Here is a 27063-nt window from a genome sequence, read left to right as displayed (position 1 = left end):
ACTATCTGCGCAGAGCTGGACAGCATACTGACAGGACACAAACGCAAGCCAACTGACAACTCCTCACTAGTTCAGAGAGAGAGAGAGAGTTACTATTAGAGGTAGAATTCCAGAACTCTCCCCTCCCAGATGGTATACCCAACTTCTGCTACGACTAGCAATGTCGCAGTGGTCTTTTGATTTAATCAAAAACGAGAGAGTAAATGTACACCTATGTCAAATTTTATTGGCTATTTAATTTGAGATTTATATTCTGTGTTTGAATGACGAGAAACCATTAGGTTTAGTCAGATTAACTGCATCTGTCAAATAGTGAAGTGACTTTTGCTCCATTCAGTTGTGCTTATAGAATAAAGGGTAAGCAAAAGATCATTTAATTTACTACTACACCTCTAGTGGCTTTGTTTTGGATTTTTATTTGGTTGGGAGGCAGCTAATCCCTAATAAAATTTACTTTCATTACCAGAAAGATTAAGCTCAAGTGGGAGATGCTTGTAAATAATTTCTAAAGACTGAACAAAAAAAGGGGGGGGGGCGCACAGGGGAAGCAATTACAGTTATCTCTTCTAAATAAAAAAATAAGTCAAATGTAGTAGGTCAAATGAGCTTCACTAAGGGAACAGTCCAGTCCTTGTTTATTAGCAGATCCTGTGAGTAAACATGTACTTTATCTAAAAAATCCTTCCTGTAACATAAAAGCTCTTTATGTTAATCTCCTTTATGATGCTAACAAATTGATAATTCATAATGGAAGAAAAGTGTGATGAAAATTTGATGGTATTTTAATCATTCAGTGAACTCAGGTGTCTGTTCTGAAGATTGTTCTGCAGCAGTTTCAACCTTGCCCAAAGGTTGAAAAGGAAGAGAAAAATCCAGCTTCCGATTGTTCTCCCTGAAGGATCCCCAGTTATTGATAGAATGAGATATAGCATTGCTGACAGCACAGCTATAGCAGAGACCATGGGTTTTTCCATTATAAAACCCAATTTGCAGCAGTTTCAAACTGCATTGGGCTGAAACTTGAGAAACTGTCAGCTCAAATGAAAGAATGGTTTAAATCATTTAAGTCCTTTGCCGTTAGAGAAGGGCAAACCAAAATATCTGGACTTCATTTCTAGGTTTGGGGGTTTTTGGGAAGCACTTTAAGGAACAAGTTTTTATGAAATACGATCACATTCTGATCTTACTTACAACTACATTAATCCAGTGTAAATAAAGTTACATCTTGCACAAGTGTAACAGACACAAGGGGGCAAATTTTTGAAGGTCTTTAGGCTCCTGGGAGTTAGACATCTAAATACATTTGAAAATCTGAATCTAAATGTTTAAATAATGACTTGTCAGAGTGCTAACAAAAAAGTATCAAACAAACAGAATCCAAATGTTTTTATACCATTCACTGCCACAGTTACACTCTAAATTCTCACTGCTGTAATTGAGATCAGAATCTGGGCTTCAGCCCTTAAAACAATTTACAAACTTTAAAATCTTGCCATCCTTTATGAAGTTAGACATCAACTTGGATACCCTTTGTGTTGAAATAGTCTAACCCAGTGCTACTCCAAGTGGTGGTCTGTGGACCGGTGCCAGTCCATGAGCCATCAGCTGCCAGTCTGAGCGCACATTGGAAAAAAAATGGCCAGTCCCCCACATCAGATAGCTTGAGAAGCACTGGTCTAACCTATAACTCTGCCAGCAAAAGCCATAAACAACTTGGATTCTAAAGGATTTAGTTCTATTAAGGCAGAACAATAAGCCCTTCCAACATTAAGAGTGTGCAGTTTAGCTTTCCATGGAAAAAAGTGAGACTTGGGGAAGAAAACTGTAAAATTGATTCAGAGGAAAATCAGATTTTGGTGTAAAAACTTGGGATGAGGTTTGAGAATCACCTTACTGCTATGAACTACTACATAAAAGGGGGCCCTAACATCAAAGGCTGATCTCCCTTATACTTCAGGATGAAGCTATAGCTACCATGAAGGCAGTCTTCAATAGGAGATATAAGGGAACAAGTTGCTAAGAGTTCAAGAGGGGGCCCATTACACATGTTAACAGTATACTGAGATTCTGAGGGGCACCTAGATTGAGGAAAAATTAGGTGCCAGACCTTTAAGAAATGTTGCAAATGCTGGCTGAGGAAAAATGATATGGCCCTGATTCGGAGGGTGGTGAGTCCAGATTGCAGCTAAATGTACCCTCTGGGAGCTATTCGAGAGACCTGATTATGTACTAGCCCTGAAACAGTCCAAAATAACAGAAATTGGGGACTCTATGGATAGCAGGTGATGCTGAAAAAAACCTCTTTCACTTTACTTTATAATTCAGTCTAGTAAAGTTTTTTCTGCTACGAATCAGAATGTTTTGAACTTGAGTTGCACAGCTCCTGTCAGGAGCAATTATCCAGACAACATTCAAACCGTCAGATGTAATGATGTTGGATCCAGGTGCAGGATCTCACTGAAGTTTTGAGAGATTACATTGGGTAGAGCTGGTAGGGTGATTGCAGATTTTGAATACAGAAGCAGAACAGAGTACAAAAATTGTCTGACCTACACTGGTGCTATTAAGATAATGAAGTCTGCCTCCTGTCTGTTTTTCTCAGGACCTTCAGTGTTAATGGAATGAGAAAAACATCTGACAGGGAGCCTGGACTCAAACCCTCTCTGGAACAAAAGTATTCGACATTTCTTGTTTTGATCAGTGGCAAATATATTGATCCTGGGGAATCCCGACCAGCAGAAAATCTTCTGCAAGATTGATTCTTGAGTGAACACATTTATGCTAGAATTCTATGCTTCACAGGAAACATGAGTGTGAGACGCTACTCCCATCTCCTTCTGTACAAACTACAATCTAAGCCTGTCTCTCTGATGACATCTTGTGAATGTCTACTCATGAATTCAAGCTCAACATGGTTAAAACAGAGCTCTTAAACTTCCTTCTCTCCATTCCCTTCAATTCTTCCCACTACCTCCTTTCTCAATTACTATAGAAAACACCACCATTCTATCTGTCCCTCAGGTCCATAATATGGGTGTTATCTTTGATATAGACTCCCTCTAAAGCCTCACACCTAGGCTATGTCTCAAGTCTTTCAGATTCTTTCTGCACAACATCTCTAAAGATACAGCCTTTCCTATTCATCCACACAGCTAAAACTCTCATCTAGACTCTCATCTCGTGTCTCAATTACTGCAACATCCTTTTCTCTGGCCTAAATAAATGCAATCTTGCCACACTCATCCATGCAAAATGCTGCTGCAAAGATCATTTTCCTAGCGGTTCACTTTGAACGTCACTCTTCTTTTTGCATCGCTTCACTGGCTCCCTCTTCTTTATTGCATCAAACATAAGCTGCATATATTCACTTTCAAGGCCCTTCAAGACCTATTCTCAGCCTCCCTTATCTCTTATTCAATAAGGAAAGGTTTACTTACGCCTCTAATTGGCCCATGAGGTCAGTCTCCATCACTCACTTGCTAAATTTCAAAATAAGCACCTTCGTGCTTTCTCCCATGCTAGCCCTCATGCTTGGGAGAAGCACCCCATAAACATCAACAAAACGAACTCATTAGCCTTCAAAATCTCCTTTGCTGTGATGCCTATAAAAACCTTGACAACAATTAGGCTGTTGGTGTGCTGAGATCACTGCCTATTATTCTGACCAATATTGTTTCATTGATTCCTTGTACTCTCCCATCAGTATGTCTGTATCCATCTGTTGTCTCTTGTCTCAGTTAGATTCTAAGCACTTTGTTTCAGGGACCAGCTTTTGTTTTGTGTTTGTACAGCACCTAGCACAACAGGGTTCTGGGTCTATCACTGGAGCTCCTTGGCACTATGATAATCCAAATAATAATAATAATAATGAGAAATTTGGTACCAATAAGTCAAGATGCCATGTGTGATGTACAGTCAGTGCTGGGGCATCAGTGGAACCCAATTCTGGCTAGTGACTGGCCTTCCAATTGTGGAGCATGATACAAGACAGAGCTCTAACGACTATGGAGGGAATGTGCTTAATCTCCTCCTTGGAATGATGCTCCTCCTCCTCTCAGTCATAGATGGAGTCTGGATCATGGAGACCTTTTTTGCCCTTCAAGCCTCAGCTGCTGACAACTGGGTTTAGTTTAGTAGAGAAAGCAGTTCTAATACATGGGCTAGAATTACGTCTCACTGGGGCACTGCTGAAGTGTGGCTTAGAGGAATAGTCCTTATGAAGCTCTCTAACAGTCATTTTAACTGCACATCTCTTGCCTTCTGTGTACACTTTAGAAAATGAGCAACCAATAGAACAGCAGTCTGGAATCTGCTCTTGACCCTGATTAAAAGGCACTCAGAGTGCCTGTTATTAAGGGGTATGGTAAGCTTCACAAAAAGGAAAAGATTTAAAGCCTAAGGATTTTGCTTTTGTAAACATCTCTGTGTTGACATTAACATTGTTTTTTCATATAACTGGTTGGAAATTTTCCAACAGAACAATTTTCTCATCAGAAAATGTTGATTTGATTAACCTGAAATATTCCATGGAAACATTGATCTAATCAAATTTTTTCTTAAAAATTATCTAAGTGCTTCATTTCAATGAGTTTGAACTGGTTGTTGACTACCATTTTTTGACTTTTACGTTACAAAATATCTATTACATTACGTTATATTGCAGTGTAATATAGAAGTCAAAATGTAGTGTTTCAACCATATCGAAACAAAATGTTTTGAAAAGGGCTTTTCAATATTTCCAGAATGAAATTTTCTGGGATTTTTGTTTTGTTGGAAATTTCAGCTTTTCATTCTATTTGGGACAAAAGGAAATATTGAAATGTCTGAACTTCTAGTGGAATGGAAAATTCCAAATTTTGACCAAGCTCTATGGCAGTGGTCTCCAACCTTTTTACGCACAAGATCACTTTTTGAATTTGATATGGTCTCCTACAGTATTCTTGCCAGCAAGTTAAAGTAGTATGGGCTGGATGAACTATAAGGTGGATAGAGAGCTGGCTAGATCATCGAGCTCAATGGGTAGTGATCAATGGCTCCGTGTCTACTTGGCAGCCGGTATCAAGCGGAGTGCCCCAAGGGTTGGTCCTGGGGTTGGTTTTGTCCAATATCTTCACTAATGATCTGGAGGATGGCGTGGATTGCACCCTCAGCACTTTTCAGATGACACTAAACTGGGACGACTAGTAGATATGCTGGAGGGTAGGGATAGGATACAGAGGGCCCTAGACAAATTAGAGGATTGGTCCAAAAAAAAATCTGATGAGGTTCAACAAGGACAAATGCAGAATCCTACACTTAGGATGGAAGAATCCCTAGGGGGGACTAGGGACCGAGTGGCTAGGCAGCAGTTCCGCAGAAAAGGACCTAGGGGTTACAGTGGACGAGAAGCTAGTACGAGTTAACAGTGTGCCCTTGTTGCGAAGAAGGCTAACAGCATTTTGGGCTGTATAAGTAGGAGCATTGCCAACAGATTGCGGAACATAATCATTCCCCTCTATTCGGCATTGGTAAGGCCTCATCTGGAGTACTGTGTCCAGTTTTGGGCCCCACACTACAAGAAGGATGGGGAAAAATTGGAAAGAGTCCGCAGAGGGCAACAAAAACGATTAAGGGCCTGGAGCACATGACTTATGAGGAGAGGCTGAGGAAACTGGGATTATTTAGTCTGTGGAAGAGAAGAATGAGGGGGGATTTGATAGCTGCTTTCAACTACCTGAAAGGGGGTTCCAAAGAGGATGGATCTCGACTGTTCTCAGTGGTAGCAGATGACAGAACGAGGGGTAATGGTCTCAAGTTGCAGTGGGGGAGGTTTAGGTTGGATATTACGAAACACTGTTTCACTAGGAGGGTGGTGAAACACTGGAATGCGTTACCTAGGGAGGTGGTGGAATCTCCTTCCTTAGAGGTTTTTAAGGTCAGGCTTGACAAAGCTCTGGCTGGGATGATTTAGTTGGGGATTGGTCCTGCTCTGAGCATGGGGTTGGACTAGATGACCTCCTGAGGTCCCTTCCAACCCTGATATTCTATGATTCTATGATGTGCAGTGCATAGGTGCAGCCCCAGTGGACACTGCTGACCTGAAGAATCAAATTTCACACACATGGGGTGCATGTGCACTAGAAGTGGGATCCATGTGGACAAATAACTCCAAGAAGAATTAAGGTTGTGGGTGCTCAACGCTGCCCTATGCTGCCCATTAGTGAAATGAATCAAATAAGAGGTAACCCTTTATGCCTGAAATCTACACTTCCAATTGCAAAGCTCTTTGCTGGTAAAATAAGCCACTCTGCATGAACAAGAACTATCCTGAGTACATTTTTCTGTTCCTTTTCCATGGTTAAGAGGTGTATTATTGACAATTGTATTTCACAAGCCACCTCAAATTTTTAACTTGAATTCTTGCTTTAAGCTCCCTTTTCCTAAGGAGGACACTCCTAATTCCAATAGAATAAGCGTTATCTGACCCTTTACAGCATCACAAAACTGGATTTAGGTCAAAGTAAGCAAATAAATTCAATAGAAATATGGTGGAATTACAAGAAACACAGACCATTGCACAGTTTTAGACCATCGGCCACAGAATGCTTTATTCCAAGCCTCATCACACTTTCAGTTACAAAATGTGGCAAAAAACAAAACACAAGATCCGCCATATTTCTACTTACCTCTATTTTTGTACTGGCTTTTTCATATTAAGGGATGTAGAACATTTCTCTCATTTACTTCTTGCATTATTGATATACCTAATGACAGCAATTTACATGTGTCTGCATTTACTCTGAAGTACCCTTCACTTCCTTTTACAAACCCTCATTTTATTCTCCCCACGTTCCTACTGGTAGTGCAACAATCCAGCATATCACCAGTTGCTGAGGTATATGTAGTTACAAACTAATTTCCATCTTCAACCCAAACTGTTTCTTTTTTAAACTGAAAGCAGTATATTCAACACAAATTTCTCAAAAATATTTCCATTCTGGAAAAATTAGTTTTTATAATGACAGGCTGTGAAAACCAACAGCCTCATCTTTTACTCCTACACAATTCTTGCTGTACTCTCCCTTCCCCTCCCTTTAAAATATATTCTGTGCAAAATTAAGTTTTGTGTAGGTCTGTACCATATTTTGGGGTGGAGGGGGGAGCCTATTTATAAAATATACTTAATTCCTAAAAACAATCCCAACATCAGATAACAGAGGAAGAAGAAACGGATCAGATGCAGCCAAATTTATCACATGAGAAACTAAGTATAACATGTTCTTAAAGCTCCAGTAATACATTCCTTCAAAAACCAGAATGCACTTTGGTCATTATTAAACATTAGTACATAGGCAAATAAAATACAAAATGCTTGTTTGCGTTGCTTTGTATATAAAAATTTTTTATACCACACAAGTTTAAGATACATTGCCTCCACTATTTAATGATTGAGGATTAGTAATATGTCATGTATGATGGATTTTTGTATGCATGTATGTATCACATAGCCTATTACATTTTCTACCCTTTCCCAATCTGAAGCAGATGATTTTTTGAATTCTAATCATAAATATATTCCCCTAAAAGTAAAATGTTTAAGGATACTCAAACATGATATTGGCCCTCCTAATACAGTTTTGTAAGTGGGATGCTGTTATGTTTAAGCACAAACTAACTAGTAACTCTGAAGGGATGAATACTCTAAGGAAATAAATGGGCTAATCTAAAATGTAAACCCCAAAACAAATCTGTCATCAAAATCATGCTCCTTAAGTAGCATCAGGGTTTAGACTGGAGACTTGGCAACCTAAATAAAAACACTGAGGAGGAGCTTGGTGATGCTAACATTAGCAGCATGTTTTTAAAATTGCCTTAACTACAACAACACTGCATACTAGCTTTAGTTGATAGATTTTGCAAGCTACATTTTTATAACTGCAAGAGATGTGGGCATGCAAACAAATAAGACTTAAAGAAGAAATGTTTCTATATAATGGAACAACTGTTCTTAAAGTTAAGTGTGGTACAAACAGCATATACTATAGTGTACTATGGGAGAGTATTTGTCCTATTCTTGAGCGTATATAATTTACCATCTTCCATTAACAACTTTTTGACTCATAAGTGACGTCCAAATACTCAGGTTGCAAAAATAATATATTGCTCCACAGTCCACCATAATATATTCCCTTTACTATATATAAAGGTCCTAATTAAAAGTAACAATAAAAAGTGCACATACTGAGCATGCACAGTCGGATCTATGCAAATAGCCCAGTGTTTCAAATAAATACAATAGTTAATTTTATCAAAATATCTTACAGCATGTTAACCATTTACAATTATTGCTCTAATAAAAGTGTTATTAAAGAGCACTTGTTGACCTGTGATGTAATATCTTATTAATATCCAAAGGTGTTTAAACTGCAGCTTAATCAGATTAGATCCTGGACTCACCAAAAAAGTAAGAAACCAGCTTGTTTCTAGCGTTAACATAAAATATTTCCATTACCTGTCATACTGTATTGTCAGTATTTCAAGTTATTTGTAAATAGGTCTCATTTCTACTGCAACAAACAATCTACAAATATAAAGTTTTTACCCATAAATTATGAAGTATAAAAGCTTAGCATTGGTATTTAGCTTTCACCATAGATACAATAATTCAGTGTGACCCATTACCAGGATCTCAAGTATCTGGATATCAGTTTTCTAACCCTTTCAATAACTAAGCATACCAATACTTGAAAATAAAATACAAATGTCAGCTAAAACAGAAAAAACAGTGAGATGATAAAATAAATATAAAGATTGCACAAGACAATCAGATGTAAACACTTCAGTTTTCCAAACTACATCCTTGAAGAGGCCATAACTTCTGAAGCACAGATTCAGTGACTGCTCTGAGGCAGTTTAGTCCATCAGTGGATTTTGCCAGAATACTGTGCTACATCTTCTCTTTGTGTATTGTCATGATTTGATCTTCCAGAGCTGAAAAAGTGAAAGCAGCAATGAACATTTTAAGTCTTGCATGAATTTTCAGTTAAATATTAAAGTTACAGTGCATCTCTGTGTTTACATTTAAAAACATACCGCTGTGTCTAAAGTGTACAGAATCATTGTTGCATTCCTTTACTTGTGAAAGAACACAGATATTTTTGTAATCTATTTAGAAAGATGAATGGCTAAGCATCAGGACTAGAGCCCTGATACTACTGAAAGGTTTTGTAACTGATATTCCCCTATCTCCTGAGTCTGGAAATTATGACATCTCATGCAATTCAGATTTCAGAGAGTGTTAAATTATCAGTTCATTTCTCTAGTCATGATGGAGTGACATGATGCGTAGTATGACAAGGTGATCCTACATCGTGTTGTGACATCATGTATATTGTGGGGCAAGAGGTGATATGTGCATTTTCTGTAGCACTCCAAGAACTGCAAACAAGCTAGCAGTAAGAAATAATGGCCAAGAGGCAGAGATAATTTCCTAAATTAGATGTAGGTCTTGTAAGATTAGTTAAATAGATTAACTGAGCCTGTACAGAAGTATATCTGCTAAATGAAGGCCCAAGGTTGGAAGAAATAAATGTGAAAAGCTGGTGGTTGATGTGTTCTAAGAATAGAATAAATTTTAAAATAAATAAATTTAAATTTGATGAAATTATTTTCAAACAATATTCATAATTTTACTATGTATTTTTACTGAGGTCACTATGCACATTCAATTGTGACATTTTGTGTGTTCTGGATCAATACATGGTACTGGAAGCGGTCACCTTTAGATTAAATCCAAGCAAGTCACTGATAACACCAGAAACAGCAGACAGGATGACAACTTGGGTGATGTTATAAAGCAGTGGGTTCATTGTAAGCCCATATAACCTGAAGGGGCTGTCCAATTCCTACCGATAGAAATATATTTACATAATTAAAACACAGAAATTATACAAAAGCAATTTTAATATCAGGAAATATGGAACTAATACCTCTATGATCACATTAACAAGATTTGTGATATGTAATTCTGAATGCTTTTGAGACTGTAAAGTGGTCACAGTATTGACAAATAAGACAAAATATTTTAAGGAAAAAACTGCTTACAACTCCAATTACTGCACCAGGACAGCCAAGCAGATGATTTAACTGCCCGTTTGTATGTGCTTGAGAAGCATCTTGAAGTTCCAGCTCTGGATCCAACAAATACTAAGAAAACTAGACTTCCAAAAGAAAGAGGGTGCTATGCAGGGAAAAGGGCAAGAATTCAATGGCTGAGCAGAATACTAGGGAAAGTTAAAGAGCTCAGTCATTTCAGACTGGCTGCTGTACTGTAAAATAATGTCAAAGAGGGTTTAAAAAAACAAACCTCATGCTCTGATGCCTCCTCACTTCTGCTGCAAAAACAAAAAGAAACCTACAACTTTTCATGACAAGAGTTGAAATATACTGATGCTGAGCAATAATACATAACACATTAGCCCTTAGCAGAAGGAGCGCTATCTATTGTGTCAAAGGGTTAATATGACAGTTATCTTATTCTTAGTATAGGACAGAAATTAGTACTACAAAAACATTAATTCAGTTTGTTATGCAAAGGGCATGTCTCCAGGTGAAAACACTTATTTTCTTAGTATGAAAAGAAACCAAATTTAAGAAATCACTTAAAAAAATCAAGACAACACAAACAAATGCATAGCAAATATTCATAATGCTGCAGTGATTACCTTGTTCACTATTGAACAATGGTTTTATATGAAATGGTGTTATCTGACACTTTGCATAGTGCCAAAGTTATTAAATTATTTTAAAATATTATTGTTTTATCTTTGACTCATAACTTTCTGTAACAAACAGTTGTTTACATTTGTCCAAAATACCTGTTGGTAATTATAAAAATCACGTTTTACAAATGGCATCCCACGTTAATAATTATTATGGCTCATTTGTTATTTATTACTTGTATTACAATAGTTCCTAGAGGCACAACTAAGACTGTGGCCCCATTCTAGTAGGAGCTATACATACACATTGTAAGGGTATAGAGAGTAAGAGGCATGATGGGTTTAAAATCTAAATAGAGAGGCAAAGGGTGGGAGAAAGAAAAAATTACTGTTCTCCACTGTGCAATTCTCACAAAGGCATAAGTAGCAAAAAATGTCATCAACTTTCAGGGCGTGTGAGGTTGAGAAGCTCATAAAAATAAAGTTACCTGTCTCCTGCATGCTCATATTTGCTTCTGATTGCTTTCCCCCCACAAACTTGCTAAACAGCACAATTCAGTAATATGAAATAAGTACTAAATTAAGTGCCGATTAAAGGTTCCACTATACTAGTGTATATGAGGAAAATATCTAGACTACATGGTGTCTCACCTGTTAATTGATATTCTCTGAGTAGCCCTCTTCAGTTAGTGTGGAAGATCTATCCACTTGCTTCTGGAGGCAGGAATATGCAAATTTATTTTTCCAGGTATCAGATCCTGGCCTTTCAGAGTCACTTTGGCACCCAAACACCTAGAGAATGCTTCCAATGCTAGAAAACATAGGCAAGGAACCTAGGAAAACCACAAAGGGGGAAGGATGTCCCACACTGGCAGAGGGTCACTCCATAAGAAAACCAATTAACAGATGAGACTAAATTGGGCTGTTCTCTTAGAGTGGCCTCCCCCCAAATCTAGGTACAACTACTGGGGAAATAGCAAACAGTAAAGTCAGAGAGAAGGAAAATGAGAAAAAAACCCTCAAAACAATATGTAACTATTTCATAACCAATCTTCTGAACTTTGTTTTTAGATTCCGCCATTTAACAAAGTTCAATCAGAAATATTCTGCACCCAAAGAAGGTGCCTAAGGAGACTTCCACATCAGCTTTGTAATGCTTGGTAAATGAATGGAGGCAATTTCAGAAGGATGCATTTTTTAAACTTAGTACTGCAGAACTCTTTGATAGCCATCTTGGCACATCTAAAGATTGTAGCTTTAGAGATTTTTGGCCCTTTACTTAAGGTAAGCATAGTTACCAGACTTTTGGAATAGGCTCTTTTGATTTTAAGGAGAATTTGAGAGCTCTGGCCATGTAAGGAGAACTATTTTGTTCAAGTGAAGTGGTTTATGATGACAGGAAGAAAAAAAATGAATAACTTCTTGGTGAAGCTGTTCTAAGTGGCTCATAGGAAACCTTCAATGAGAGTATAACGTACCAAATTAAAACTCCATTTATCTTCTGGTTCTGAGATATTTGACTGCCTTGAGGAAATGTGAGACATAAGGATGAACTGCAAGTCAAATGCTAATGATGTATAGTCAAGTCAAATGATGAACCACTAGTGAAGTTCCTTCTCCCTTTAGGAGAAACTCTAGCAAAAATCCAGTGGAGGCCTGATGAGGATGAAAGGATGACCCCCAACTATGTTGGTAAGCCCAGGCCAGTTGAGGGCTTTCTGGAAGGAAAGAGAATCTCTATTGCTCATGTGGAAAAAAGACTGGAGTATCAACCAGAAAACCTCAAAGCTATTAAATGTATGACTCTGGTTCTGATGAAGCACTGATTTCTAATGCACAAGTACCTGAGAGAGGTGAGGAAGCCACAGCTCAAAGACTCATCTGAAAGATTGAGGAGCAAGGGTTTCTGGGGGCGACAAGAGGACAATAAAATTATCTTCGCTCTGGATTTTCCTGACTAAAGAGGAGGAGCAGGGGAGTTAAGGCAAGGAAGGTGTCATTCAGAGATCAGAAAAGTTGAGTGAAAATGTGTCCATTCTCCACACCTGGGGATCAATCTGGGTGGAATAACTGCTTGTTGAGCAGGCAGGCAAGCAGGTTCGCTTGATGGAGATTTTTAACAGAGAGGGTTGTTAACCATTGGAACAAACTATCAAGGGAAGTGCTAGATTCTCCATCTCTTGTTTTCTTCAGATCAAGACTGGATGCCTTTTTGAAAGGTATGTTTTGGTTAAACACACATTACTGGGTTCTATACAGGAGTAATTGGGTGAAATTTAATGGTCTGGTATATACAGGCAATCAGACTAGAGCAGGGGTCTCAAACACGTGGCCCTCCAAGCTCCCACGCACCGCGCCCCCCCTCCCCCCGCTGCGAGTCCCATGCCACTCCCTGAAGCGGCCGGAACCATGTCCCGGGTGGGGGGGGGGGGGCAGCAGCAGAAGGCTCCATGCGTTGCTCTCACTTACAGGCACCGCCCCCCAAAGCTCCCACTGGCCGGGAAGGGGGAACTGCTGCCAATGGGAGCTTCGGGGGAGGTACCTGGAGGAGTGGCAAGAGCAGCACACAGAGCCCTGTGCCCCCACTACCCCAGGGACGTGGTTCTGGCTGCTTCCTGGAGCGGAGCAGAGCGGCGCGGCCCTGGCCCCAGTGCGTGCCGCTGCCACCCCAGAGCCGCCCTAGGTAAGCGGCGCTGGGCCAGAGCCGCCCTAGGTAAGCGGCGCTGGGCCAGAGCCTGCACCCCGAACCTCTTCTGCACCCCACACCCCAACTCCCTGCCCTGAGCCCACACACACCCCAACCCCCTGCCCAGAGCCCCCACCACACCCTGCACCCCAACCCCCTGCTGCACCCCTCACCCTCCTGCACTCCACACCCCAACTCCCTGCCCTGAGCCCCCGCCACACCCCTCCTGCACCCCAACTCCCTGCCCTGAGCCCCTGCTGCACCCCAACTCCCTGCCCTGAGCCCCCGCTGCACCCCTCCTGCACCCCAACTCCCTGCCCTGAGCCCCCGACGCACCCCTCCCCTTGGGGGGCAGGAGGGGGGCAGAGTTGGGGTGGGGACTTCGGGGAAGGGGTTGGAATGGGGGCAGGGAAGGGGTGGGAAGAGGCGGGGCCTCATGGAAGGGGTGGAGTGGGGGCAGGACCAGGGGTAGCAAGGGGGGTGTCAGTAATGCGACCCTCGGGCCAATGCACTAGTCCTCATATGGCCCTCGTGGTCATTTGAGTTTGAGACCCCTGGACTAGAGGATCTAATTGTCCCTTCTTGAATTTAAGAGAAACTGACAAAAGCTCAGCACTCTTTAGTTTGAGTTTGGTATTCACACTGGATTTTCACCTGGATTACAGGATCTGAAAGGACATTGTGCCCGCATGAATGTTCCATCCATCCAGACTGGAATCTGCTGCAATTGAGGGGTAGAGGATCTGACAGTTTTCCTGACATCTGTTGTTTTCCACAACAGCCATGAGCCCAAAGATCTCTGGACTTCAGCGGTCAGTATTGTCAGGGACCGTTTCTTGTGATCTCAAACTAATAAGAGGAAGGCCCAGGAGTTTATGGGTATGTCTACATAGAAATACTACTGCAGCACATCTGCAGTGCTTAAGTGTAGACACTTACTACACTGACGGAAAGGGTTTGTCTGTCTCTGTGGTAAATCCAGCTCTCCAAGAGGCAGTAGCTAGGTCTACTAAAGCGTTCTTCTCTCATCCTAGTGGTGTATACACAGCTCCAAGTAATGTAGTTAAGCCAACCTAACTTTGCAGTGTCGATCAGCCTCCAGTCTGTACAGAACAGCTCACTGTCTGTATGTGTTTAGACCTGCAGAAGAGCTCTGTGTAAGCTCGAAAGCTTGTCTCTCTCACCAACAGAAGTTGGTCCAATGAAAGATATCACTTCACTCACTTTGTGTTTAGAACATTAGAAACAGTTGGTGAGCTGTGGACTTGAAATGTAGGCCTGGAGCATGTGTTGGATTTAAGAGACTTTGTCCGACTGCTGAGTCAACAATCAGATCCTGTAGATGTATCAGAGCCTGAACTAAGAAAAAAAGAGCTTATCTTCCAGCTGATGGTGGATCTGTGAGTTTGGAGAATGAAGACAATCCATGGAGGTAAATCTGGGTAGGTTAGAACAAAGAAGTTTTGGTCAGGAGATCACCCAAGAAATTAAAAATATGGATAAATCAACAAGGCAACACGTGCCAGCCTCTTCAACTCAACAGTACTGCCAGCAATGCTGTATGGCAGCGAAACATGGGTTCTGATGAAGACAGGAGCAGCAATTTGTCCGTCATGGAGAGGGCGATGGAAAGAATTCTGGGAACTTCAATCCACGACTGAGTCCCCAATGAAGTGATCAGACAGCAGAATGGAGTGAAGGATGTCATTGTTGAGAGCAGGCACAGTAAAATGTGATAGGCTGGGCATATACCGACGCTCACCAACAATTGATGTACTGCAGCTGTTGCCGAGTAGTACCCACTGAAACAACCACTCTGCCGACTTCCAAAAAGATGGGAAGATTTTATTGTGAAAAGACATGGCCGCACACGAAGAAGAAAGGCCAGGATATGAGAAGAATGGAAGATGTGTTGTGATCGGCGCCATCTATCTGAGGGCTGAAGGACTGATCGATCAAGGTGATCAAGGATACTTCCCTTCCTTAGGGAATAAATAAAATAAAAGGAATGGCCACATACTAGGAGTTCCTGTTCATAACAAAGGTATTCTAACAAGTGGTTAACCAGGTGAATGTATACATAGAGATATGCCTCCGAGATCCACTGAACATAAAGTCCTGAGAGATGATCTTTTGGATGAGGAACACTAGCATTTCCACCCTGAATATGGATTTCTGGGCATGGAGATATGGGCAGAAGAGATCCAAATTGTGACAAAAATTCCATCCTTCTCAGATAACAAAAAGTATACTGTAGACACCTGTGTTCTAGTATGCCACTAGGATATGAACAATTACCCTAGTGCGCAACAGGATGCAATCTGTGTCCTTGTTTTTGCCAGATGCACAGACCAAGTCAAAATTGTATGGTAGGATGTGATGCTGATGAAAACCTGGCCTAATTATCTACAAGACTCATTTGCCATTGGTCAGCTAGGATTCTGAAACACCTCACTCTCTCTAGGCAGTCAAGGTTGGCCTAGGCTAGCACAGCCTCATTGTAACCTGATGGTATTCTCCTGACTCTTTCACTGGAGATATTGAACTAGTCCTTTGCTCTAGTGGAGTGAAAGGGATATCTGTTATCTCTTTCCAAGATATACCTAGGAGAGATGAAGCAAGAGGGTTTTGGTTTTTTCCCTTCTCCAGAGCAAGTAATCTGAAAAACTTTCTTCAGGCTTCAAAGATTTTATTTGTATAAAAGAAATTACTTATCTTAAAATGGGAAATACAGGTAGAATCACTTCTCTCTCTCAAACAGGTAGAAACTTCTTAATAACACCCACTGTAGTAGTTTTAGTTCAGTGGTTCTTCACTGTCGTGACCAGTACCTCACCAAACAGTTTCTTGCCACTGAATAGTGTATGGATCTAGATTTGGTATCTGCATTCCAATACAGTCAGGCTGTGCTGTACAGTTACAGCTGTAGAGGTTCAAATCACTGGTGAGTTGTCAAAACCAGTCTGATACACCAGGACTTTTACGATCTCATCAGAAAAGAAAAAAAATTGCATAATCCTTCCTCCAGAAGCAAGTGGGAAGAGTTACTCCAGTAGCTGTCTCCATATTCACAGAGAACAAGTCCATGAGAATAATGAATAAGGTGCGTTAGAATACAAGGGATTCAGAAGGTTCTGGTGAATGACTTCCTAAATCACAATCAATCTGACACGTGAACACTTCCATCCATTCGATCATAATCCATTAATCAGTTGCCAAAAGGAAGTATAATATTTCCAAAACACTCCCCATGATGATTTAGTGATATTAATTCTATACCTTGTGACAAAGTTCCTCCTCTACCTTGGTGGGTCTTGAGCTTATTGGCGGATTTGCTCGCCTCGGAGCTTCACGTCAGCCCTCAGTTTGACCGTTTTCGTGATCCACAGTCCAGGTCAATTCCTCCTGTGTCTGACCAGGAGTTGGGAGGTTTGGGGGAAACCTGAGCCCACCCTCTACTCTGGGTTCCAGCCCAGGGCCCTGTGGAATGCAGCTGTCTAGAGTGCCTCCTAGAACAGCTGTGCGACAGCTACAACTCCCTGGGCTACTTCCCCATGGCCTCCTCCAAACACCTTCTTTATTCTCACTATAGGACCTTCCTCCTGGTGTCTGATAATGCTTGTACTCCTCAGTCCTCCAACAGTACACTCACTCTCAGCTCCTAGTGCCTCTTGCTCCCAGCTCCTCACACACACACCACAAACTGAAGTGAGCTCCTTTTTAAACCCAGGTGTCCTGATTAGCCTGCCTTAATTGATTCTAGCAGCTTCTTGATTGGCTGCAGGTGTTCTAATCAGCCTGTCTGTCTTAATTGTTTCCAGAAGGTTCCTGATTGTTCTGGAACCTTCCCTGTTACCTTACCCAGTGAAAAGGGACCTACTTAACCTGGGGCTAATCTATCTACCTTCTATCATTCTCCTGTAGCCATCTGGCCCAACCCTGTCACAACCTACACAATGAGTTCACCTGTAAAAATGTGACTGACTTTATGCACAGGCATAGTCTCATTTACTTAAGTATCATTTACAACTAGATCATTTAAAATTTAGACTGGATGAAATACTCTGTAGCTGGCATAGAAATGACCATGACTACAAAATTATTTTTTTAAACACTTCTCTCACTTCTATAACAGGATTCTTAAATATGTAAAAATAAGTTGATTTTAATTTTAACAGTAACTAACCAACAACTGTTGCAGCATTTAGGAGGATTAGCTTTACAGAAGAGTATTAATGTTACAGTAATTGACTACTTAGCACCTTATATAGTGCAGAGATCAAAAACAAAGCAAGCTTAAAGACTCCGCCTTCTTTGGTCCAGTGTATTGCCACCTATCCCAAAGGCTCCCCTCACTATACTCTCCATGTACTGTTGGTACAAAGTGAAACTTAACAATGATTTTAATAAATTTCTATTTGCAATCCACAGTGATGACAGAACACAACAGACTGAAGCATATTAGAGAAAGTGTCCTGATGACAACACAGTCTATTAGGGAAAGTGGGTTTAAAGGGGAAGGGTTTCTAGTGCATACTACAGAAATGCTAGAAAGGTGACTTATTAAGCAAGATGTTCTCTTTCTTGATCATGTATAATACTGTAGTACTCCATTTTCATTCTTACCTTCAGGAGTTTAGTAGCAAGTTTTAAAACATTGTTTACTAGTGTCAGCTCCTCCTTCTTATTAGGCTTCTTTTCCATTTTCAAATATAGATTTATCTATTCAAATAAAATATTGATTTAATACCTCAACTGAGTTAGCAAGAATCTATTTTAAAACAATTGTTAATGGGATAAGTGATTAGTCAGTAATAATATGGTAAATACATAACTATTGTGGAAATCCAGGGTGGGTTTTTTTTGTTTTTTTTAAGAACGAATGTTTGTATGAGTAATACTATAATAAAACACATTTTATGATGTAACAAAATAATTGTGACTCTCATTAAGACAAAAATTGAATCTGTAATTTGACACATCCACAAATCTGATTGGAAAGAAAGAACAATAAAAGTTGCTGAAAGGACACAAGATTCTCTGTTCTCTCTGGAGTCTTAATACTCTGACAAAATTCTCCGGCTGATTATCAAATATGCTAATGAATGAAACTCCTTATTGAAGCAGAAACACAGAACACTGACAAATTCAATGATCTTGCAAGACATTTTTGATGACATCATTTTCCTGAAAGTATAGCTAAAAATTATAATTTAACTCCCTGTTCCAGGCCTTCTAGAAACTCTGGAACACAAGCAACTTTTGTTTGTCTTCAACACCCAAAACGTGGCAAAGTTCACTTGGTAATTGTCATAAAGGGTAAACCCCTTTGAAATCCCTCCTGGCCAGAGGAAAAACTCCTCTCACCTGTAAAGGGTTAAGAAGCTAAATGTAACCTCGCTGGCACCTGACCAAAATGACCAATGAGGAGACAAGATACTTTCAAAAGCTGGGAGGAGGGAGAGAAAAAGGGTCTCAGTCTGTCTATATGCTGTTTCTGCCAGGGATAGACCAGGAATGGAGTCTTAGAACTTTTAGTAAGTAATCTAGCTAGGTACGTGTTAGATTATGATTTCTTTAAATGGCTGAGAAAAGAATTGTGCTGAATAGAATAACTATTTCTGTCTGTGTATCTTTTTTGTAACTTAAGTTTTTGCCTAGAGGGATTCTCTATGTTTTGAATCTAATTACCCTGTAAGGTATCTACCATCCTGATTTTACAGAGGTGATTTCTTTACTTCTATTTACTTCTATTTCTATTAAAAGTCTTCTTGTAAGAAAACTGAATGATTTTTCATTGTTCTCAGATCCAAAGGTTTGGGTCTGTGGACACCTATGCAAATTGGTGAGGCTTTTTATCCAACATTTCCCGGGAAAGAGTGGGGTGCAAGTGTTGGGAGGATTGTTCATTGTTCTTAAGATCCAAGGGTCTGGGTCTGTAGTCACCTAGGCAAATTGGTGAGGCTTTTTACCAAACCTTGTCCAGGAAGTGGGGTGCAAGGTTTTGGGAAGTATTTTTGGGGGAAAGACATTTCCAAACAGCTCTTCCCCAATAACTAGTATTTGTTTGGTGGTGGCAGCGGCCAATCCAAGGACAAAGGGTGGAATATTTTGTATCTTGGGGAAGTTTTGACCTAAGCTGGTAAAGATAAGCTTAGGAGGTTTTTCATGCAGGTCCCCACATCTGTACCCTAGTGTTCAGAGTGGGGAAGGAACCTTGACAGTAATTAATAAAAACAAATGAAAAAAATTTTTAAACTTGGTAACTTTTTATACATAAAAAAAAAATCAGCTTCAGTGTAGAATAAAATGAGCAATTTAAAGATAGACTCCAGACAGACAAACTCACAGATACCAAGTAGCAGAGGAAAAAATAAAGAACCAAAAGAATCTAATCTGGCATTAACATAAACTGAGGGTCAAACATGAGGAATGACCCAATAATGGCTACTAGCATCCAGACAGGGAAAAATGCATTCCTACTCAATGCTACTGATTTTACTTCTGAAAATAAAACAAAAAAGAGGAGAGAACTTGTCAGGTACAATCATATTAAACTTCTAATTTACAGTCAGCCCACTTAAATGTGCATTCTGGTTTTAGACCCAAGACTGATTTAAGCAATATTCCTTATACTTAAAGTGGGAATAGTGCTGAAACCAAAACCATCTCTAAAACAGGAATGAAGTGAGCTAACTGTATTTAGCATACTTAATAGTATTGAGAAAGTAATAACTAAAGGACACTGTGGCAATACAAAGATCCTTTGGCAATAACCAACCTCATGGCTAGTTTACAAAAAAAAAAAAAGAAAAAAAGAAGGGCTGATTCCTAAGTCTGTGGAACTCTCAGGGACACAGAGTCTCCATGTTTTCATAAGTATGTTAAAGTATGCCCTGAGCACAAAGAACTTTGATCAAAACATAGCACATATTTTATACATCAAGGCACTAGACAGAGGCACTTTACTTACAAAAGCAATTGAAGGAGGTTTCAGAAGGACTTGACAAGCTGATAACACTAATGTCAAAGTGTCAATGGAAATCTGACTTGACCTAACTAAAAAAAGAAACTATGGAATCTCTCCTTTATTTCTCCAGCATGACTGATACCAAAACGGAAGTCCATATGCTGAACCCAGAATAGGAGGAAGCAGTGGAAAACTTAGTTTATGGAAGGCAAACTTAAGTTCCATCTTATTCATATAGCATTTAAAATTGAAGATTTCTCCAAATGTGAGTTTGTTGTATCAATAGACAGAAAACTGGGGAACACAAAACATGAAACACAAGATGGTTGAATTCAGAATTTTGTTAATTTTTGAAAGATGTGTACTCTGTCCAGTCAGTTCAGTATCAACTAAGTTTGTTTTTAACACATATGAATTGCTTCAGGCAAAGCTACATAATATGCAAAATGCTCATAAGTTGATTAATTGTTTAAGATGGTTACTTACCTTACAGTAACTGGTATTCTTTGAGATGTGCTGTCTAAATGTATTTCACTCTTGGTGCACGGGAGCCCTCAGTAGTGAGATCAGAGCATTTTGACCAGCAGTGCCTGCTGGCCCAGGCCTGTGCCCTAGCTACCATCACATCCCAGAAGGCATAAAAGGGCACAGCAGGGCCAACTGCATCTCAGTTCCTTTGCTACAGAATCTCATAGTGAGGAAGGAGGGCATGGATTACAACTAGGTAACACATATCAAAGAACATCAGTTACTTTAAAGTAAGTAGCTGCTTTTCTTCGAGTGATTGTTTATGTGTATTACACTCCTGATGATTCCCAAACAATGACCTCCTGCTAGAAGGTGGGTCAGCAATCTTAACCAAATGGGGATTGAAAAACTGCCTTGCCAAAGCAAGCACCAGCTCAAAAAACCTCCCCAGTAGCATAGTGTTTCATGAGTGTATGAATTAAACTTCAGGAGGCAGCTTTACAAGTTTTGGAGATGGGGACATTTTTAAAGGAAGCCACAGATGCTACCTGAGCTCCAGCAGAATGAGCTTTTATCTAAGCAAGGAGATCAAGCTTAGTTATTTAATAACATAGTCTAATACATTCTGAAATCCATCTGGATAACCTCTAGGAAGAAACTGCTTTCCCTTTTACTCTTTCAATATAGGCTATAAATAATATAGAAGAGACTCTAAATGGTTTGGTTATATGATAATAAAAATACAATGTTCTCAAAATAACAGAAGTGTGTAATTTTCCTTCAGAACTGCTAGGATCAGATTTGGGAAAGAAAACCAGTAAATGAATATCTGATTAATATGAAAGTCAGAAACCACTTTAAGAAGGAATCTCTGATTAGGCCTAAAAGAAACCTAATTTCAATGAAAAATAATGTACGATGACCATGCCATTAAAACTTTAATTTTGCCAACCAGACAGGCTAGAGAGAATAGCCACTAAAACCAATGTTTCCACTGAAAGATGATGTAATGAACTCAGCAGCCCTACTAATACTACATTAAAGTCCCATGTTGGAGGGGGTTTCCCTAATCGGGGTGAGAGGGAGGGTGGACTACATACACTAAGATCCTTAAAAATCTAAAAACCATAAGGTGTGAAAATATTTTTTGATTTCAAATTTATGAATTATAAGAAGATACGGCTGCCAGATTCTGTTAATTCTATAAAAGTGAAAGTCCAGATGATTTAGTGAAAGCAGGTAGTCCAAAATGAATGGAAGGTCTGTAGAAAAGGTGAAACACTGTTGTGCCCAAACAGTAAATTTTTTCATTTGTCATTTTAAGTAGATCTTTTAGGGTCCTGTGATACTGCACCCCATATTTTCATAGTGATATTATGATATGATTACAGCATAATTATGATTTATTTTCTGCAGGACGGGTCATGTAAGGTGTCATTGGAAAAGTTATGATTTGCTGAATATGATTATCCTATTTGTATACATGTATCATTTTTGTATCTGAATTTATAAATATTAATTATGTATCTGTACTTCAAATGTAATTACACCTGGGTAACGCCCACTGGACAAGGTGCTTTCAGTCTAGATAGTTGGTTGGGAAAGGCTTATTCAGGGCAACGAGCCATTAGGGAAAACAACAGGCCTTAGGAGAAGCTTATCTCCCACCTGGTGAGCCTTTCTGAGAACACTCCAAACAGCCTGTAAGTAATGGCTGCTATGACTTTACAAGGATATGTAACCAGGCCACATGATTCTGGACTCCATCTTGGGATGTCGGTATTTTTCCACAAACTGCTCTGGGAACCAAGTTTTGAAACACAGGGTTCCTGCCATATGCTAAAGCTATATAAGGCAGGGAGTGACATCATCTGTTGTTCTTCACTCCTCACACAAGAAGATTCCTGAAAACACCTGAGGAACAAAGACTGAACTGGGGGAAGTGTTGGACTTAGGCTAAAGGGATTTCTAGCCTGTGTATGAAAGACCAGGGGATTCTAAGCTGCAAAGCAAGTGTAGTTTGTGCCTTAAGAATCTGCAGCCTGCTTGTATCATCCGTCAGGGTGAGGGATTCTTAATTCAAATCCTATCTTTCTCGCATATTAAGCTTAGATCACATTTTTCTTGATGTACTAAGTCATCTGCTTTGATCTGTTTGCTATCACTTATAATCACTTAAAATCTATCTTTTGTAGTTAATTTATTTTATGTTTTAATCTAAACCAGTGAGTTTGGAGTGATGTGCTTGGGAATCTTAACTTGGAGAGGCTGTTGCATATTCCTCTTCACATTGAGGGGGAGGCAAACTGGATAATAAATTCATGCTGGTTGGGGTTTGGACCAGGGCAGGACGGTACCACTCTGTGGTCCCAGGCTGGAAAACTGGGGATTATTTTGGCTGTAGCCTCTCTACTGTTGGTTCACATGCCGTGGCTGCTCAGAGAGCCTGCATATAACTGCAAATGGTTGTGTCCCTACCTGTGAGTATGCTGGTGGAAGTGTTAGGCCGGGAGCGTGTCTGCAGCTTGTCACAGCAGCACAGAGTGAGAGGTAGCCCAGGCTGATGGATCAGAGGGCTCAGCGGTACCCCAGTTCCAGACAGAACCCCGGGGGGAACCCATCACAGGTCCTTTCTACTATTAAAATATTTGGTATATCCCTGGAGCAAGACTTCTCTACATCTGGTTAAGCAATAAGCATCCAAGCTGTAAGGTGCAGTGTCTTCCTGTCATCTTGAAACATCTAATTTGACAGTAAAGGCAATGTTACTGCAATCCAAACTGACTGTGTCAGCAGCTCTGGGAACAAAATTTGCCTGGGCCAGGATGGAGCAGTTTATTCATCGTGGCTGTGGCATCCTTGGGCCTTCTCAGAGTATGCAAAATTAAGGGGGATAGGTGGACATCAGGAATCAAGATCATGATATTAGGAAGGCACCTGATGGAGATCCAACTCTGACCTCATCTCAAGCAAAAGATGTTGCATTTTTGTTCACTTCTGTGGCTAACAAGTCTATGATCTCTTACATTCAGTTTTGGAAAATGTGCTGAGTTCTTTATGGACCACACCTGGCCAGATCAAAAATGCCTCCCCAGCTGAAACACATGGGTGTTTATTAGTTTTGTTAGATGGATAGCAGTGACATATACTAGATGCCTGATGCATCACTCCCATAGCTGGATTACTTTCTGACACAGAAGAGGCCCGTTCCTGCCTGTTTAAATAAAACATTTCAGCATTGTCTGTCATTGCTGGAATTGACTTGCCTTGGATTAGAGGCAAGAACACTACATGTCAGACAAACTGCTCTGAGCTCCAAAATATTTATGTATAGAAGAGATTCAACTTTTGACTACAGACCTTGAGTCTGATGACTTAAATGTGCTTCCCAACCTAGACTGGAAGCATCCATCACCAGTGTTAACAAGGGGAGAAGAGGTGCAAGAGGGACACCCTTGCATACATCAATCAAATCTTTCCATCATGGAAGTAAAGAAAGTACAAACTGAATAACCCTTTCCAGTATATCTCTATGAGGTTTTACTGGAGCGTAAACTGATTTCAGCCAGTCCTGCAAACAATGAAGGTTAAGTCTGGCACGAAGAGTGATGAATATGCATGACGCATTATGCCTCAGAACTCTTAGTCATGATCTTACTGTTGTGCAAAGGGTTGCTCTGCAATTGAGTAATGATTCACATTGTGGTCTCAAATCTGGATTGATACAGAAGTGGAATCCAGAAGATCCCCTAGAATTTTATTTTGTTGTGATGGAGTCAGATTTTCCTTGTTTACTGCAAGCTCCAAACTGGTGCACAGATGGAGAATGTACCGAACGTTAAAAGAAACTTGCTGAGGAGAGGTATCTTGAATCAGCCAATTATCAATGCAAGGATAAACTTGAATGTTCTGCTTTCTGAGGGCTGGTCTACACTACACAGTTAGGTCACATAAGGCAGCTTATATTGACTTAATTATGTCAGTGTCTACACTACACCCGTCCTCCCACTGATGTTAGTGCCTTAATACACCAACATAAGTCCACCTCCATGAAAGGCATATGACTTAGGTCGGTGTAGTTAGGGCGACGCAGTGTTTGTGTAGACACTGCATCCTTTACAGGAGCCGTGAAATTGACAAGCAAGCCCCCGCTACCTGGAAAGCTAGGCAGCTTTGGACCCTGCTCTCGTCTGGAGCCCACACAGCTTAGGACCCCACTCCTTACCGGGAGCCAGGCAGCCCTGTCAATTTCATGGCTGAAATTGACAAGGCTGCCCGGCTCCCGGTAGGGAGCAGGCGGGAGGGTACTGCAGCTGGAGCCTGTTCCCCAGTGGCAAGAATCCCCCGGGGTGTCTTGCCCCAGCTCCTGGCGGGGAACGGGGAAGGGGAGAAGCACCTGGCAGGGCTCTGGCTCCGAACAGGGATCGGGGGGACAAGCCCGGGTGGCTTCCCCCAGCTCCCGGTGGGGAACAGGGAGTGGAGGAGGGAGGGCAGCCTGCCGATAGCCTGTGGGACAGCCAGGGTCCTGGCAGGAAGCTGCCAATGGAGCTGAGACACCAGACTCTCAGCTCCCCACACTGCCACTCTGAGGACAGTGGAAGTGCTCCTGGTGAGGATCTGCACTAGTGATCCGAGGATAGTGTGGACATGCACCACTGCAGTAATTACTGCGGTGGCTGAAAGTCGACCTAATATAGGCTGACGTAGGTTTGTAGTGTAGACATACCCTGAGAAATGCCTCCACTGCTGCCAGAAATTTTGTAAACAGCCCGGGGCTGCTGACAGGCTGAACAGAAGAATTCTGTATTGGAAATGTTGTGTACCCAACTATGAAATAGAAATATTTCCTGTGTGCGGGATGGTTGGAAATATGCATCATGGAGTTACAGAGCTGCAAACCAATTTTGTGGATCTAGGCAGTGGTTCTCAACTCTGGTTCACCGCTTGTTCAGACAAAGCCCCTGGCAGGCCAGGTCGGTTTGTTTACCGGCCGCGTCCGCAGGTTCGGCGGATCGCGGCTCCCACTGGCCGCGGTTCGCCGCTCCAGGCTAATGGGGGCTGCAGAAAGCAGCGCGGTCCGAGGAACGTGCTGGCCGCCCTTCCCGCAGCCCCCATTGGCCTGGAGCAGCGAAACACGGCCAGTGGGAGCCGCGATCCACCGCTCCAGGCCAATGGGGGCTGCAGAAAGCGGCGTGGTCCGAGGAACATGCCGGCCGCCCTTCCCGCAGCCCCCTTTGGCCTGGACCAGCGAAACACGGCCAGTGGGAGCCGCGATCCGCCGCTCCAGGCCAATGGGGGCTGCAGAAAGCGGCGTGGTCCGAGGAACGTGCTGGCCGCCCTTCCCGCAGCCCCCATTGGCCTGGAGCAGCGAACCACGGCCAGTGGGAGCTGCGATCAGCCGAACCTGCAGACATGGCAGGTAAAGAAACCGGTCCGGCCTGACAGGGGCTTTCCCTGAACAAGCGGTGGACCAGAGTTGAGAACCACTGGTCTAGGGACAGGATTATTGAGGTTACGGACATGGTTCGGAATCTGAATCAAATGTATTTATTGAGTCTGCCTAGATCCAGAATGGTTCTCCAATCTCCTCTGTTGGGAAGCAGAAAAAAATGAGAACAAGAGACCTTTCCCCTGAACTGAAGAGGAACCTCTACTATTGTTGTGAGGGACTACACAGATTGAACTTCTTGTTGTAGAATACTCCAGAGGAGTCCCTGAAAAGGGATGGGGAAGGTGGATGGGGTGTAGGGATAGACTGGAACTGAAGAATATAACCAGGCTGGTTAATCTGGAGGATCCATTAGGCTGTTGTAATATTGTTCCAGGCTTCACAGTTATAAATGAGACTCTCCAAAAAGGGGTAGAAAAGAAAAAAAAAATTCAAAATGATTGGTTTGGAACAGCTCTCGACAGAACTGTTACACCTGCTGTCTCTTCGTTGGTGACAGATATGAAGAGGTTGTCAGATGAAGCAGATGGATCCCTCTTATGGAAGCACTGCCTCTTTCAGCAGGTCTAGAATATGCATAAAAGGTTGAGATGGCTGCTTTGATTAAGTTTGGCTGTATTTTTTTTTAGCTGCAGAGTGTATACACCCAGTGATGGAAATGTTATTCAACCTGTGCAGTAACTGCAGTTCTTTGAGATGTGTCCCCCTGTCAAAGTTCCTTCCCCACTCTGAACTCTAGGGTACAGATGTGGGGACCTGCATGAAAGACCCCCTAAGCTTATTCTTACCA

The 27063-nt window shown here is 41.3% G+C and overlaps 1 protein-coding gene across 7 annotated transcripts in view; it reads right to left on the bottom strand.

Annotated features, from left to right (window-relative positions):
* Window positions 1–6560: 6560 nt before the first annotated feature.
* Window positions 6561–27063, bottom strand: part of PHTF2 (putative homeodomain transcription factor 2) — a 183572-nt gene continuing 163069 nt past the window's right edge. For 5 of the 7 annotated variants that reach the window (XM_048836458.2, XM_048836460.2, XM_048836457.2 and 2 more), the window contains 3 exons: window positions 18013–18108; window positions 9759–9884; window positions 6561–8970 (listed from right to left, as the gene is read on the bottom strand). In XM_048836458.2, the coding sequence (XP_048692415.1) occupies window positions 8950–8970; window positions 9759–9884; window positions 18013–18108 (243 nt within the window). In that variant the 3' untranslated portion in view covers window positions 6561–8949. Of the gene's footprint in view, window positions 8971–9758; window positions 9885–18012; window positions 18109–27063 lie in introns of those variants that run through there. The other 2 variants (XM_048836464.2, XR_007354677.2) reach the window with 2 other exon arrangements.

This window comes from Caretta caretta, chromosome 1 (genome assembly GCF_965140235.1).
Source record: "Caretta caretta isolate rCarCar2 chromosome 1, rCarCar1.hap1, whole genome shotgun sequence".
Lineage (NCBI taxonomy): Eukaryota > Metazoa > Chordata > Testudines > Cheloniidae > Caretta > Caretta caretta.
This window is presented reverse-complemented; position numbering and strand designations above follow the sequence as displayed.